The following is a 13,797-nucleotide window of genomic DNA, read 5'->3' as shown; positions in this document are numbered from 1 at the left end:
GGACTTGATGTGTGAAACCTCCCAGATCTTCCCTTGTGCACATCACTCACAGTACCATGCATCTCAGACTTCTCACAAATGGTTGTAGTTGTTAGATGTGCCAGAGTTTCTGATGCACATACACACCCTCTTTATTGTTGTACTTCCACAATTTTCTCAACTTTCAATTACCACTTCAAAGTGGTTTTGCATTCCTGGAACAACCATGCTTCTGCCATTTTCTTTGACTGTTCTATTGCATGACGACTCTAGCATTCATTTGATTACCATGTTTTGAGAGAAGGTCATACTACACATGGCTACTATAATTCAGTTCAACTTCAAAAAGCAATACATAGATAGCATCTCTTAAGATGTGCATACTTTTTTTGGCACCCCTAATATTTAAAATATGAATAGTCTTGCATTTTTGTGAAATTTTGAAAAAATGGTTCATGTTCACAAAGATATTATTCCATAATTCTGTTAAATTGCTAATGACAAGCCTAAAAAAATAATTTTTCATCAGTAGAAAGTCGGTTAAATTTCTGTTTTGCGAGGGCTAAATCAGCACTTAATGAGTTTTATTTCATATGTAGTCTTTATTAGCTTGCCCATGGTGCTTTAACATACATAATCATGTAAACTATTTATTTTTCTTTATTTCAGGTTGTCTTGTCAAAGTTTGTTAGGCAAATGGGTGACCTGTTGCCTCCAACTATTTATATTCCTTATTTGAAAATGCTCCAGGGATTGGCCAATGGGCCCCAGTGTGCCCACTACTGTTTCAGTCTACTTAAAGTCAATGGTAGTAGTCATGGTAAGGAAAATCTAGAGGTTAAGTTTGTCATTATATTCTTGAGTCCAGTATCTCACTACTTATTAGTGAATATTGGTTATTTGTGCTAGGTTCTGCCAGAAGTATAAATAGTTTTTATAATAATAGGGGAAGGAAGCATACTGGCGGCTTTGTGCATAGTGATGCCTTGGTTATGATTGGGGAACTTTGCCATTCTTCTTTATAAAATAGAGCTCAGTTAAACAAATCAGAATGAGGATATAAGTTTTCAAGAGCACATCTGGTGCACGAAACAAACTGTATATACCCTTGCCACATAAGTTTGATTTCTTTTAATTAATGTTCAAAAGTACTTGCTTTCTAAATTTCAGTACTTAAAAGTTTTTCTCTTGATTCACACAGCTTCCTCATTTAATTTTTAGATTTAGTTCTGGTTAAACCAAAAACACTGCAAAAGGGAACACAAATGAGACATCTGGTTTTTCTGTCGCCCAGGCTGACGTGCAGTTGCATGCTCATGGCCACCGCAGCCTCCACCTGCTGGGCTCAGGCGATCCTTCTGCTTCAGCCTTTCAAGTAGGTGGAACTACAGGCATGCGCCACCACACCCAGCTAATTTTTTAAATTTAATGTAGAAAAGGTTTGGCCATGTTGCCCAGGCTGGTCTCAAACCCATGGGTTCAGGCAATCCTCTTGCCCCCACCTCCCAAAGTGCTGGGATTACAGGCATGATCCACTGTGCCGGCTAATATGATTGCTATTTTCAATTTTACATGTGAAAACACTGGGGTTTAGAGAAGTTAAGTAATTTACCAAGGTCACAAGTAATTGGGGAGCCATGATTCAAACTCAAGTTCAGCCTGATTCCAAAGCCAGTATATTGCCTTTTTTTCAAGACCCGACTATTTTTGTATCATGTTTCTGTTCCCAGTGCTTGGTATGTTACGGAGTAGTGTAATTTACAAAAACAAAAAAGACTGTAGTTATCTGTTTGGGAATTCAAGCTCAACATTTGTCAATTATTCTGTGGGAGAAAGCAGCCCTGTACAGTTAGTTACATGATGGCAGAGAGAACTCTCCTGGATATGAAGTAGGAACTGATATCCAGAGTAATTTATCTTTTCATTTACATGGACACCATCCCATTCTTGAGTAAAAATTAATTCATTGGAAGAATTAATCCGGAGTTCTGCCTCATAGAGATTCTAACCTATTTTCAACACATGCTTAATCCAAGACAGAGATTGCCTTTGTGCTAAGATAAAGGGAAACAAAGCTTATAGTTTTAAGTTAATTTTCTTGTCATTCCCAATTAAATGCCTAGACATTTTTTATAGAAAATATGCCATCTTACTTTACAGTTGAAAATATTCAGGGAGCTGGTGGCAGTCCTGTTTCCTGGGAACATTTCTTTCACTCGTTGATGCTTTATCATGAGCATCTCCGAAAGGATCTTCCAAGTGCGGATAGTGTTCAGTATCGTCATCTTCCTTCACGTGGCATCACCCAGAAGGAGCAAGATGGATTGATTGCTTTTTTACAGCTCACATCTACCATCATTACTTGGGTAGGTAGCCCATGCCGAGCATGTTTTTATTCGTATCCCAGCACATTTTAAGGGGCCCCCAAATTTTCTCTTAATGGTTAAAGTTTAGAGGGTGTAAGTTATGCTAGTCCTGCTCATTGGCATAATGTTAGTATGAAAATAATAACCTGAACTTGAAAGAAAGTAGTCATAAGCGCAAATAAGAGACAGTTGTTGGATGTATATTTTTCGAAGTTCCTTGTCAGAAGAGTAATGTGCCCATATCATAACAAGGTTTGAGGGTGGCACATCTCTCATATGTGCACAAATACCTAGTCATTATGTTTATGAAATCGAAAAGGATCTGGATGCATATTTTTTAGATGGTTTCTTAGGTGGCTGGGTATGATGACTCAGCCGGTAATCCTAGTACTTAGGGAGGCCGAGGCGAGAGAGTTGCCTGAGCCCAGGTGTTCAAGGCCAGTCTGGGAAACTTGGTGAGAACTCATCTCTACAATAAATCACACCAAAAAAAAAATTAGCTGGGCATGGTGGTTTGCACCTGTTGTTTCAGCTACTTGGAAGACTGAAGCGGAAAGATCACCTAAGCCCCGCAGGTCGAGGCTGCGGTGGCTGTGAGCATGCCACTACACTCCAGCCTGGGCAATGGAGTGAGACTCCAACTCAAAAAAAAAAGAAAAAGGTTTCCTTAGGTGTGGAGATATATGTGTGTGATGGTATGTGTGTATTCATAAAAAATATCTTTTTTTTTTTTTTTGAGTCAGAGTTTCACTCTTTCATCATGCAGTGACTCACTCACGGCCCACCTCAACCTTGACCTGCTGGGCTCAGGGGATTCTTCCACCTCAGCCTTCCAAGTAGCTGGAACTACATCGTGCACCACCACACCTAGCTATTTATTGTAGCTAAGGTCTCCCCAAGTTGCTCAGTCAATCCTCTCACCTCAGCCTCCCAAAGTGCTGGAGTTACAGGCATGAGCCACTGCGACTGGCTATTTTTAATGTTAAAAAAGCTATTTGCTGAGTTTATTTTCTCTGTTCTTTATACCAAACCATCTTACCTGTTAACGTCAAATTAATCTTTATAATAGAACTTATTTTCATTATAATTTTACAGCTGTTTTTATTTTTCACTAGAGCAGTCTGACATTCTCTGAAGAATAGGAATACTGTCATCCAACTGTTTTTTGTTTTGTTTTGTTTTGAGTTGGAGTCTTGCTCTGTCACCCAGGCTGGAGTGCAGTGGCACCCTCAGGACCACCACAGCAGCAACCGACTAGGCTCAAGTGATCCTTCTGCCTTAACCTTCCAAGTAGTCGGAACCACAGGCACGCACCACCTTGCCCAGTTGATTTTTTTTTTTTTTGTATTTATTTATTGTAGAGATGAGGTCTCGTCATGTTGCTTAGGCTGCTTTCAAACTTTTGACCTCACGTAATCCTCTCACCTCTGCCTCCCAAAGTTCTGGGATTACAGGTGTGAGCCACCACACTTGACACTTTTTATTTTTTCTAATAGTGTTTAGTGTTATTGGACATCAAAATGTCCATTAATTATTTCTCACTGAATTAAAATGGAGATAAGAAGATCAAGAGAGTTTGCTTAACAGATAAAATTATAACTGGAGAAGAGGAATATGCTCTCGGGTTCTGTGGCATTATAGGGTGAATATACTTAGTCTATTATATATGTTCAAAAAGTAGAAGAGTGGATTTTGAATGTTCACAACTCACAGAATTACCCTGATATATCACTGTGTACTTCATAAATATGTACACTTATTGTGTGTCAACTAAAAATAAAAAGGAAAAAAATGAAGTGATACTTGATACTATATATGTTTTTTTCCTCTGAAAGCAACAAGGTATTTTCATTTATATATTATATTTCGGTGTATGACGTTCCTCAAAGGATTTTATCTATTTATTTTGAGTTGGCGTCTCACTCTGTCATCCAGCCTTTAGGGCAGTGGCATACTCCCAGCCACTGCAGCCTCGACCTGCTGGACTCAAGCAATCCTTCCACCTCAGTCTTTCAAGTAGCTGGAACTACAGGCACGTACCACAATGCCCAGCTAATTTTTTGATTCATTGTAGAGATGAGGTCTCCCCAAGTTGCCCAAGCTGGTCTCGAACCCGCAGGCTCAGGCAATCCTCTCACCTCAGCCTCCAGAAGTGCTGTGATTATGGGCGTGGGCCACTGCACCCAGCCTCCTCAAAGGTTTTTAAACACCTAGGCCAGACCTAAGTGACCCTGGCAGACAATTTATCTCTGTTTGTATTATTTTTCATACGTGGAGCTGCAAAAATAATTATGGTCCAGCCACACAGTGGAATACTCTGCATACTCTGCAGCTGTTCTTTCTTTCTTTCTTTTTTTTTTTAATTGTGGAGACGAGGTCTCGCCAAGTTGCCCGGGCTGGTCTTGAACCCGTGAGCTCAGGCAATCCACTTGACCTCAGCCACCCAAAGTGCTGGTATTACAGGCTGAGCCATTCAGCCCGACGTGCAAAAATAATTATACAATGGCTATTTTTCCTCCATTTTTTACATTGACTGAACTAGTGATCTGATTTGATCTACTGGTAGACTTCAAACATAAATGGTAGGCATATCTGTTATTTAGTATGTATTAAGCTTATGAGGACTCAGTACAAGTGCTAACAGTTTAGGTGATTGCTGGTCATTTTTCATAACTTTTTAAAAAAATTTTGTTATAAAGATGTGGGATACGTTTCAGGGTTAGGTATATAAACATTGATCATGCAGGTACCCCTTTTGATGATGTATGCCCCTCCCTCTCCTAGCAGTTTCCTTCAACTACCAATCCCACCCCCACTCCCCACAGTTTCCTACTACTGCCAATCGCTTTTTTATAGCATTATAATTGTTCAAGGTTTGTTTATGAGTGAGAACATACGGAACTCTTTTCTTTGTTTCTGTGATAAATCACTGAGTATGATCGACTCCAAATCCGAGTTGCTGCAAAGTCCATATATACTTTTTTTTTTGAGTTGGAGTCTCACTCTGTCACCCAGGTTGGAGTGCAGTGGCACACTCAAGAACACCACAGGCTCGACCTGCTGGGCTCAGGCAATCCTTCTGCCTCAGCCTTCCAAGTAGCTGGAACCATAGGCATGCGCTACCATGCCCGGCTTATTTTTTGATTTATTGTAGAGACGAGGTCTCACCAACTTGCCCAGGCTGGTCTTGAACTCGTGGGCTCAGGCAATCCACTTGCCTCCTCCTCCCAAAGTGCTGGGATTACAAACTGAGCCAATGAACCTAGCCCATTTTTCATAACATTTAAAATGAAAAGTCTCTTGTTCTTTTTGTTTCAATTCTCAGAGTGAAAATGCTCGTTTGGCTCTCTGTGAACATCCTCAGTGGACCCCTGTTGTGGTGATTCTGGGACTCCTACAGTGCAGTATTTCCCCTGTTCTAAAAGCTGAGCTCCTGAAGACACTCGCAGCTTTTGGAAAATCTCCCGAAATTGCTGCTTCCCTCTGGCAGTCATTGGAATACACTCAGGTAGTATTATGAAGTCCCCTATTTATATTACTTCATTTTGGAAAGTTAGGCTTGATAAAACCATAGAGGTAAAAGCATTTGATTGAGACTTAAGTATAACATGAACTTTCCAACTAGAGTTATGGTTTGTGGACTGAGCATAGCAACTGCTGCAGCCCCCGCGGCTATCTTGAGGGTCTTGAGAGAGAGTGGTGAGAGATTAAGAAAGACATAGACACAAAGACATAACGAAAAGCTGGGGCCAGACGAGATTGTTTTCCTCTGATGAAGGAGAAGTGGCCTTGAACTAGCTCAGCATGTTTATTTTATAATCAAGCACAAGGCAAGTTGGAAGGGATTTAAGGTCTGTGAGGGAGCCATAATGGAATTGTGTTGTTATTTCAAAGGTGAGCTGTTCTGCAGTTATTTTGTTGTAGCTAAGGCTTTATCTCTACCATGTACACCTGGATGTGTGGGCATCTGAGAAACCATTTTGTGAAGCAGGCTGCATCCCTCACAGCCTGCCTTTGACTAGGATGTAGAGCTTCAAAGCGAGACCTTGTCCATGAGCTTGGGGCCATTAAGCAAGACCTTGCCTTCACTTGGGGCCTTTACTCAAGGCCTGCTGCAGTGACAGTGCTCATCTGCTCTCCATGTCACATCCATTCCCGACAAGAAATAAAAACTAATAGACTTGAGTTTTTCTCTTGGATTGATTGCTAGGCTACTGGAGACTGTAACTCTCTTAAGAGCTTGTTTTTCAGTGTTTGTAAGATATGTCTAGGTGTACAGAATTCCTCCATTCTGTCTTTAGTCCAGGCTGGTGAAAGATGTAAGCTTTCAGAAGTTATCTGCATTCATTAAATGTGGGAAATGTCTGTTTTTCTTTTCTGCTCCTTCCTTCTGTGCCCTTTCTGCCCCATACCAAGAGTGAAGTATATTTATATAAGTGTGCCTGGTCACTGGGGTTGTTCTCTCATTAAAGGGCAGATCCAACTGTTTATCAAGTTTGCACAAAGTTTTTACAGTAGCCAGAAAAGTTTTTAGTGATGGTCATGAAGGCTTATTGCCAAGACCATTTCATAACTTTACACAAAGTAGGAATGTGATGAGACAAATTTTTGTACACTGTGAGAATGTACCTGTGCTGACATAGGAGGGGAAATGTATGAATGATACAATGTTTGAAGTCTGACTTCAGAACTAACTTTTTATTTCTCTAAGTGTATCTCTTTTGGAAATTTTCTATCAAGTATACTTATTCTACAAATGATAAAGTGAAAAAGGAAAATAAAGATGTGTTTTATAGAAATGTCTCTACAAAGTTGATTAGGTGGAATATGTGCTGGTTTTAGAGGTAATGCAATGTAAGGGTGTCTGTGATTCTAAAGCATTTATAGAAGCAACTATTTTTGAAGCAGTAAATTGTTCTAGATTATTTTCTGACATGTATCCTGAAGATGTTACTAATACTTTATTAATAATATAGTGATATGGATTAGGCATTTCTCTCCTTAGAGCAACACTATTGATTTTAAAGGATTCTGCCTAATTGTATATTATTGACTTGCAAGAAAGTAGAATATTATGATAATAGGGTAATTCATTATAACAGACTTCCTAGGCCCATAACAAGTTCAGGACACAGCATCTTTTTTTTTTATTTTTAAATTTTTTTGAGTTGGAGTCTCACTCAGTCGCCCAGGCTGGAGTGCAGTGGCACGCTCACAGCCACCCCATTGTCGACCTGCTGGGCTCAGGCGATCCTTCCACCCCGGCCTTCCAAGTAGCCAGAACTACAGGTGTGTACTACCATGCCCAGCTAATTTTTTTTTTTTTTTTTTTGTAGAGATGAGATCTTGCCAGGTTGCCCGGGCTGGTGTCAAACCCATGGGCTCAGGCAATCCACTCATCCCTGACTCCCAAAGTCCTGGGATTACAGTCTGAGCCACCGATCCCGGCCAGGAGAGAATATCTTTTTTTTTTTGAGTTGGAGTCTCACTCTGTCGCCCAGACTGGAGTGCAGTGGCTGCTCCCGGCCACCGCAGCCTCGACCTGCTGGGCTCCGGCAACCCTTCTGCCTCAGCCTTCCAAGTAGCCGGAATTACAGGCGTGCGCTACCACGCCTGGTTGATTTTTTGATTTACTGTAGAGATGAGGTCTCACTGCCCAGGCAGGTCTCGAACCTGCGGGCTCAGGCAATCCACTCCTCAGCCTCCCAAAGGCGCAGGATTACAGGCTGAGCCACCAAGCCCGGACAGAATATCTTAACGCAAAATTTCTGCTCCTTTTAAGAAAACTTTTTTTTTTCCTTAGAAGTCTTACTCTCTCACCCAGGCTGGAGTGCAATGGCACACTCACAGTCACTGTAGCCTCAACCTGTGGGCTCAGGTGATCCTTCCACCTCAACCTTCCAAGTGGCTGGAACCACAGTCGTGCACCACCACGCTCAGTTAATTTTTTGATATATTGTAGAGACAAGCCGTTCCCCAAGTTGCCCTGGCTTGACTTGAACCCCTGGACTCAGGCAGTTCTTTTGCCTCTGCCTCTCAAAGTGCTGGGATTATAGGCATGAGACACCGCACCTGGCAAAGAAACTATTCTTAATGAGTTTACTTTTTTGTTTTTTTTTGGTGCCAGCAGTATGGCTGTCTTGACACTGGTAAGATTTTATCCCATAAAGGCTTTTTGGTTTTGAGTTGGAATCTCACTCCATCACCCAGGCTTGGATTGCAGTGGCACGCTCATGGCCACCGCAGCCTCAATCTGCTGGACTCAGCCTTCCAAGTAGCTAGAACTGCAGGCATGTGCCACCACGCCCAGCTAATTTTATTTATTTATTTATTTATTGTAGAGACAAGGTCTTGACAAGTTGCCCGAGCTGGTCTCAAACCCCTGGGCTTAGGCAGTCCTTTCCCCTCCGCCTCCCCAGGTGCTGGGATTACAGGCGTGAGCCACTGCACCCAGTGTTCCATAAAGCCTTTTAAAGATTCATTCTTACAATATCTGAGAGGAAATTTGCTGCAAAAATGTCCTGTGTGCTGTTAGAAGCTACCAGTTTTCAGAACCCCAGACAACTGAAAGTTCTACCTTTATCTGACAATTGCTACTCAACTTCATTAGGAACTACTCAAAAAAATTATCATTTCTGATGGATATTGTGAAAACTGTGGGTGTGGTGGGTGAGAAGTATGACTTACATTGTGAAACCACTACTGTTCATTGATGCGTGAGGAATGTTCTGACATCTTCTTTTATTTTAAGATACTGCAAACCATCAGGGTTCCAAGCCAGAGGCAAGCTATTGGTATTGAGGTAAAGTTTTTCTTTCGTTTAAATGCTGTGTTTGTTCATACATATAATGATAAAAAGACTAAGAAAAATTGTTTGGACCATATTAAATTTCTGTTTTCAAATATAATGAAGAGATTTCTTATCAGTGTTGAAATGGAGATGAAACTTTTTTTGTTGTCTTTTTTTAGTTGAAGTCTTATTCTGTGGCCTGACTAGAGTGCAGGGGCACGCTCCTGGCCACTGCAACCTTGACCTACTGGGCTCAGGTGATCCTTCTGCCTCAGCCTTCCAAGTAGCTGGAACCACAGGCATATGCCACCACTCCTGGCTAATTTTTTGATTTATTGTAGAGATGAGGTCTTGCCAAGTTGCCCAGGCTGGTCTTGAACCCCTGGACTCAGGCATTCCTCTCACCTTTGTCTCCCCAAGTGCTGGGATTACAGGCATGAGCCACTATGTCCAGCTCAAAACTTTTTTTTTTAGTTGGGGTTCTCTGGTAGTTGCTCATGCTGGAGTGCATTGACATGATCATGACTTACAGCGTCCTTAAACTCCTAGGCTCAAGCAATTCTCCTGCCTCAGCCTCCAGAGTAGCTGGTACTGTAGGTCTGCACACCATCATGCTTGGTTTAGACTCAGTTTAATTAGGTTACTTGAGTCAATCTGAATTGACAATTTTAGTTCCTTTTTATTTTTTCTTTTAAAAAAACTTTGAAGATTTTTACTTTTAAGATTGGGAATGGTACGTGGGAATTTGGAGTTCTTCCATCTGACTCCTCTAGAGTGGTATAATGCTTTTGTGTCTTTTCCTGCAAATGAAAAATGGTATTCCTCTCAGATATTGTGTCTATTGGTGTGATATAACACTAGTATTAAGTTAATGTCTGCAAAATGCTCTGCACTTCATAGCTGATAGCTTTATATTACCAAATTTTCTTTATTTGTCTTTGGAAGGTTGAACTAAACGAAATAGAATCCCGGTGTGAAGAATACCCATTGACTCGGGCCTTTTGCCAGCTTATTAGTGTCCTGGTGGAGAGCTCATTTCCTTCCAACTTGGGTGCTGGACTGCGGCCCCCTGGCTTTGACCCTTATTTGCAGTTCCTTAGAGATTCTGTGTTTCTCCGATTCCGTACAAGAGCTTACCGGAGAGCTGCTGAAAAGGTTATGTTCAGAGAAAAACTTTTTTCTTTTTATTCATCTATTGCTTTTTTTAAAAAAAATTGAAGATATGGTGCTATATATTCATTTCAGCTTTGAAAGATAGTAAAATTTGTAGTCTTTATTCTGAAAAGTCTATGATCTGATTAGTTTATTTGCACTAAAAAGTTGGACATTAAAACCAAAGCACAGAAATTAGTTATCACTAATCTAATTGATAGTCATCCATAGTCATTCAGATCTTTAGTTAAACATGTCTTGACTAAAATTGAAACAAAATATGTCGCATGTTTATTGGAAACACACTACTACTTATAGGAATTATTTAGGTTAGGGATTGAAATGAGTTTAAACTTTCACACCACTTTCTGTTGATTAGTGGCACTGGGTTGTGGAGTGGTGGGTTAATGGGAAGGAGTATTGTGATCCAGTAGGTCGGTGCATCTGTCATGGATGGAGACTGAGAGAATACTGACTTTTATGTACATTTTTGCTTTGGTTGCAGCACATTAACCATTGAGTTTATCATCATATAATTCCAGTATTACTCAGAGGCAGGTACTATTAACATTCTCATTTTATAGATGGAGACTCAGCAAAGTTAAGGTACTTGCCTAAGATTCAGGACCAGGATTTGAACTTAGGACTCTGATTCAAGGTCCAAGCTCATAACCACTGAGCTATGTAAGAGACTCTTCCAGGTTCTGATATACTTCACTTTGGTCTATTAATAATGCTTATTAACTTCACAGAATATCCTTGGATAATTTTACAGAAACCTTTCTGCTTTCTTTTTGTAGTTTGCTACTTTTAACCTGTTGGATTTTTGTTGTTGTATTATCTTTGTAGTGATAATCATTGTAATGATTATAAGAAAAATTTAGTTCATGCTAATTTGGAGAAATTAGGAAAATATAGGAAAAAAGTGGAAGAATTTATACCACCCAAATTCTGTTGCCAAAGGAAGGATAACTACTTCTAGTTTTTCCCCTATGCATGTATACTTTAATAACTTTTGAGAAAATTAGATATGACTTTGTATTCCTTTTTTGCTGTTTAGCATCATGAAGATTTTTTGTGTCATTGGGATTCTTTGAAAATACTCTTTTTAGTGACTGCATAAAATCCATTACTTGTATCTGGCAATGTTTATTCGTTGCCCTATCACAGGGCATAGTTTTTGTTTTGGTCTGTTGTGTTAGGCTTTTGGCTTCTCATGTAGTAAAAATAAACACTGAGAGGAAGTATACATTTTAAGCTCTAAAACTACTTGTTAACATATTTTCTGATTGGGTAAAAACAATAGCGGCAACCATTTTTCATTAATAAATCATTTCAGATGAATAATAGATATTGACAATTGCTGTCTTTTCAACAAAATGTTCTGGCCCTTTTTTTCATTTGTTTTATCTTTTTATTTACTTTTTTTGAATTGGAATCTCACCCTGTCACTCAGACGGGAGTGCAGTGGCATGCTCACAGCCACCACAGCCTCTACATACTGGGTTCAGGCAATCCTCCTGCCTCAGTCTTCCAAGTAACTGGAACTACAGGCATATGCCATTATGCCTGACTAATTTTTTGATATATTTTAGAGGTGAGGTCTCACCAAGTTGCCCAGGCTGGCCTCGAACCCATGGGCTCAGGCAGTCCTCTACTCAGCCTCCGAAAGTGCTGGGATTATAGTCATGAGCCACTGCATCTGGCCTGTTCTCTCTCTTTTTTTTTTTTTTCAGTTGGTATCTAACTCCACTGTCCATGATAGAGTGCAGTGGCACACTCACGGCCACCCCAGCATTTGCCTGCTGGATTCTAGTGATCCTTCCGCCTCAACCTTCCAAGTAGCCAGAACTAAAGGTGTGCGCTACCATGCCCGGCTAATTTTTCTGATCTATTGTAGAGATGAGGTCTTGCCAAGTTGCCCAGGCTGGTCTCGAACCCGAGGGCTCAGGCAGTCCACTCACCTCAGCCTCCCAAAGTGCTGGGATTACAGGCTGAGCCACCGAGCCTGAACTTCTGTTTTATCTTTTTAAAAAAAAATTTTTTTTCTAGTATATTCAGAACACAGAAGTGTAATTGTTTTAAATGTTTCATATGCTTTTTCTTATGAAAGTCATTATTACCAGTGTTTAGAGATTCATTTAGCCATGTTCTTTTTCCAGATGTTACTTACTACATTTCACCTGTGCATGGCTATACTTCAAATGCTGCTGCTTTCTCTGACTTCCACTGATTTCAGTTCCATCCCAACTTATTTACACGAAAAAAATGTTCTCTTAATCTTGTGAATTTTTTGTTTTTGTTTTTTTTTCATTTGGAGTCTCAATGCAGTGGCATGCTTACGGCCACCACAGGTTCGACCTGCTAGGACTACAGGCATGTGTCACCATGCCCGGCTTATATTTTGATGTTTATTGTAGAGATGAGGTCTCCAAGTTGCCCAGTCTGGCTAACTTGAAACCCTGGGCTCAGGCAGTCCTCACTTCTGCCTCTCAAATTGCTGAGATTACAGTCATGAGCCACTAGGCCTGGCTTGTGAATTTATTTTACTTGAAAATCTTTTTTTTTTCTTTTTTTGAATGATAGTCTCTGTCATCCAGGATGGAGTATGGTGCCATCATCACGGCTTACAACAGCCTTAGCCTCCTGTGCTCAGGCAGTCCTGTATGACTGGATCTACAGGCACAGGCCACCACATCTGGCTGATAGATTTTTTTTTTTTTTTTTTTTTGTAAAGATGAGGTCTGTCTGTCTAGGTTTCCCAGGCTGGTCTTGAACTCCTGGCCTTAAGCGGTCCTCTCACTATGGCCTTCCAAAGTGCTGGGATTGCAGACATAAGCCAACACACCCAGCTGCAGTGGATTTTTTTAAACAAAGTTTTAATTTTACTGCGTATACAGTTGTATATCATTTTCCTTTGGTATAAGAATGTTTCTCAGTGGTACATAACTTTTAAACAGATTTTCAAGAAAGCCTACCAGTGATTGTGTTGTCTCACCTTCTTTGATGATAGCCTTGGATTGAAACCCTTGTCTAAGAATTAGAAGACCTGGGCTTTATTTATTTCCAACCTTTTTGCTGCCAAGTCTTATGGTCTGGGGACATTTATTCACTGCTCTGAGCTTCACTTGCTTCACTTACAAAATAAGAATGATGGGAGGAGATGATTTCTCAGATCCTTTGCAGCTGTGATGTTTAGAAAAAATGTGAAATTACTAGATTCTTGGAGAAATGTTCAAATCTGATGTTTAATTGTAAATTGCATGGCTAAATACTAAATGCTTTAGATTTGTTAATGAGATCCAAATATTTGCTGTAAAGATGTATGTTCAAGAGTAAAGCATTGAACAGTAGTTTACCTTGAAAGTGACCAAATTAATTAATTATTTTTTAGCAAAATAAAGCAAAATGAATTGAAATTGCAGTATTGCATAGCATAAATTAATAAAGTATTCAAGCGACTTCACTTATTTTCTGGAGATAACTGGGAGGAATGAAAGCTTGGCAAGC

The 13,797-nt window shown here is 40.2% G+C and overlaps 1 protein-coding gene across 2 annotated transcripts in view; it reads left to right on the top strand.

The window, feature by feature from the left end:
- Positions 1–13,797, top strand: part of NUP205 (nucleoporin 205) — a 93,073-nt gene that overhangs the window by 25,174 nt on the left and 54,102 nt on the right. For both annotated transcript variants that reach the window (XM_008053038.1, XM_021709962.1), the window contains 5 exons: positions 649–799; positions 2,140–2,345; positions 5,671–5,853; positions 9,097–9,147; positions 10,081–10,290. In XM_008053038.1, coding sequence (XP_008051229.1) covers positions 649–799; positions 2,140–2,345; positions 5,671–5,853; positions 9,097–9,147; positions 10,081–10,290 — 801 coding nt within the window. The remainder of the gene's footprint in view (positions 1–648; positions 800–2,139; positions 2,346–5,670; positions 5,854–9,096; positions 9,148–10,080; positions 10,291–13,797) is intronic.

Source organism: Carlito syrichta, unplaced genomic scaffold (genome assembly GCF_000164805.1).
Source record: "Carlito syrichta isolate Samal-C Ts95f unplaced genomic scaffold, Tarsius_syrichta-2.0.1 Scaffold287784, whole genome shotgun sequence".
Classification (NCBI taxonomy): domain Eukaryota; kingdom Metazoa; phylum Chordata; class Mammalia; order Primates; family Tarsiidae; genus Carlito; species Carlito syrichta.
This window is presented reverse-complemented; position numbering and strand designations above follow the sequence as displayed.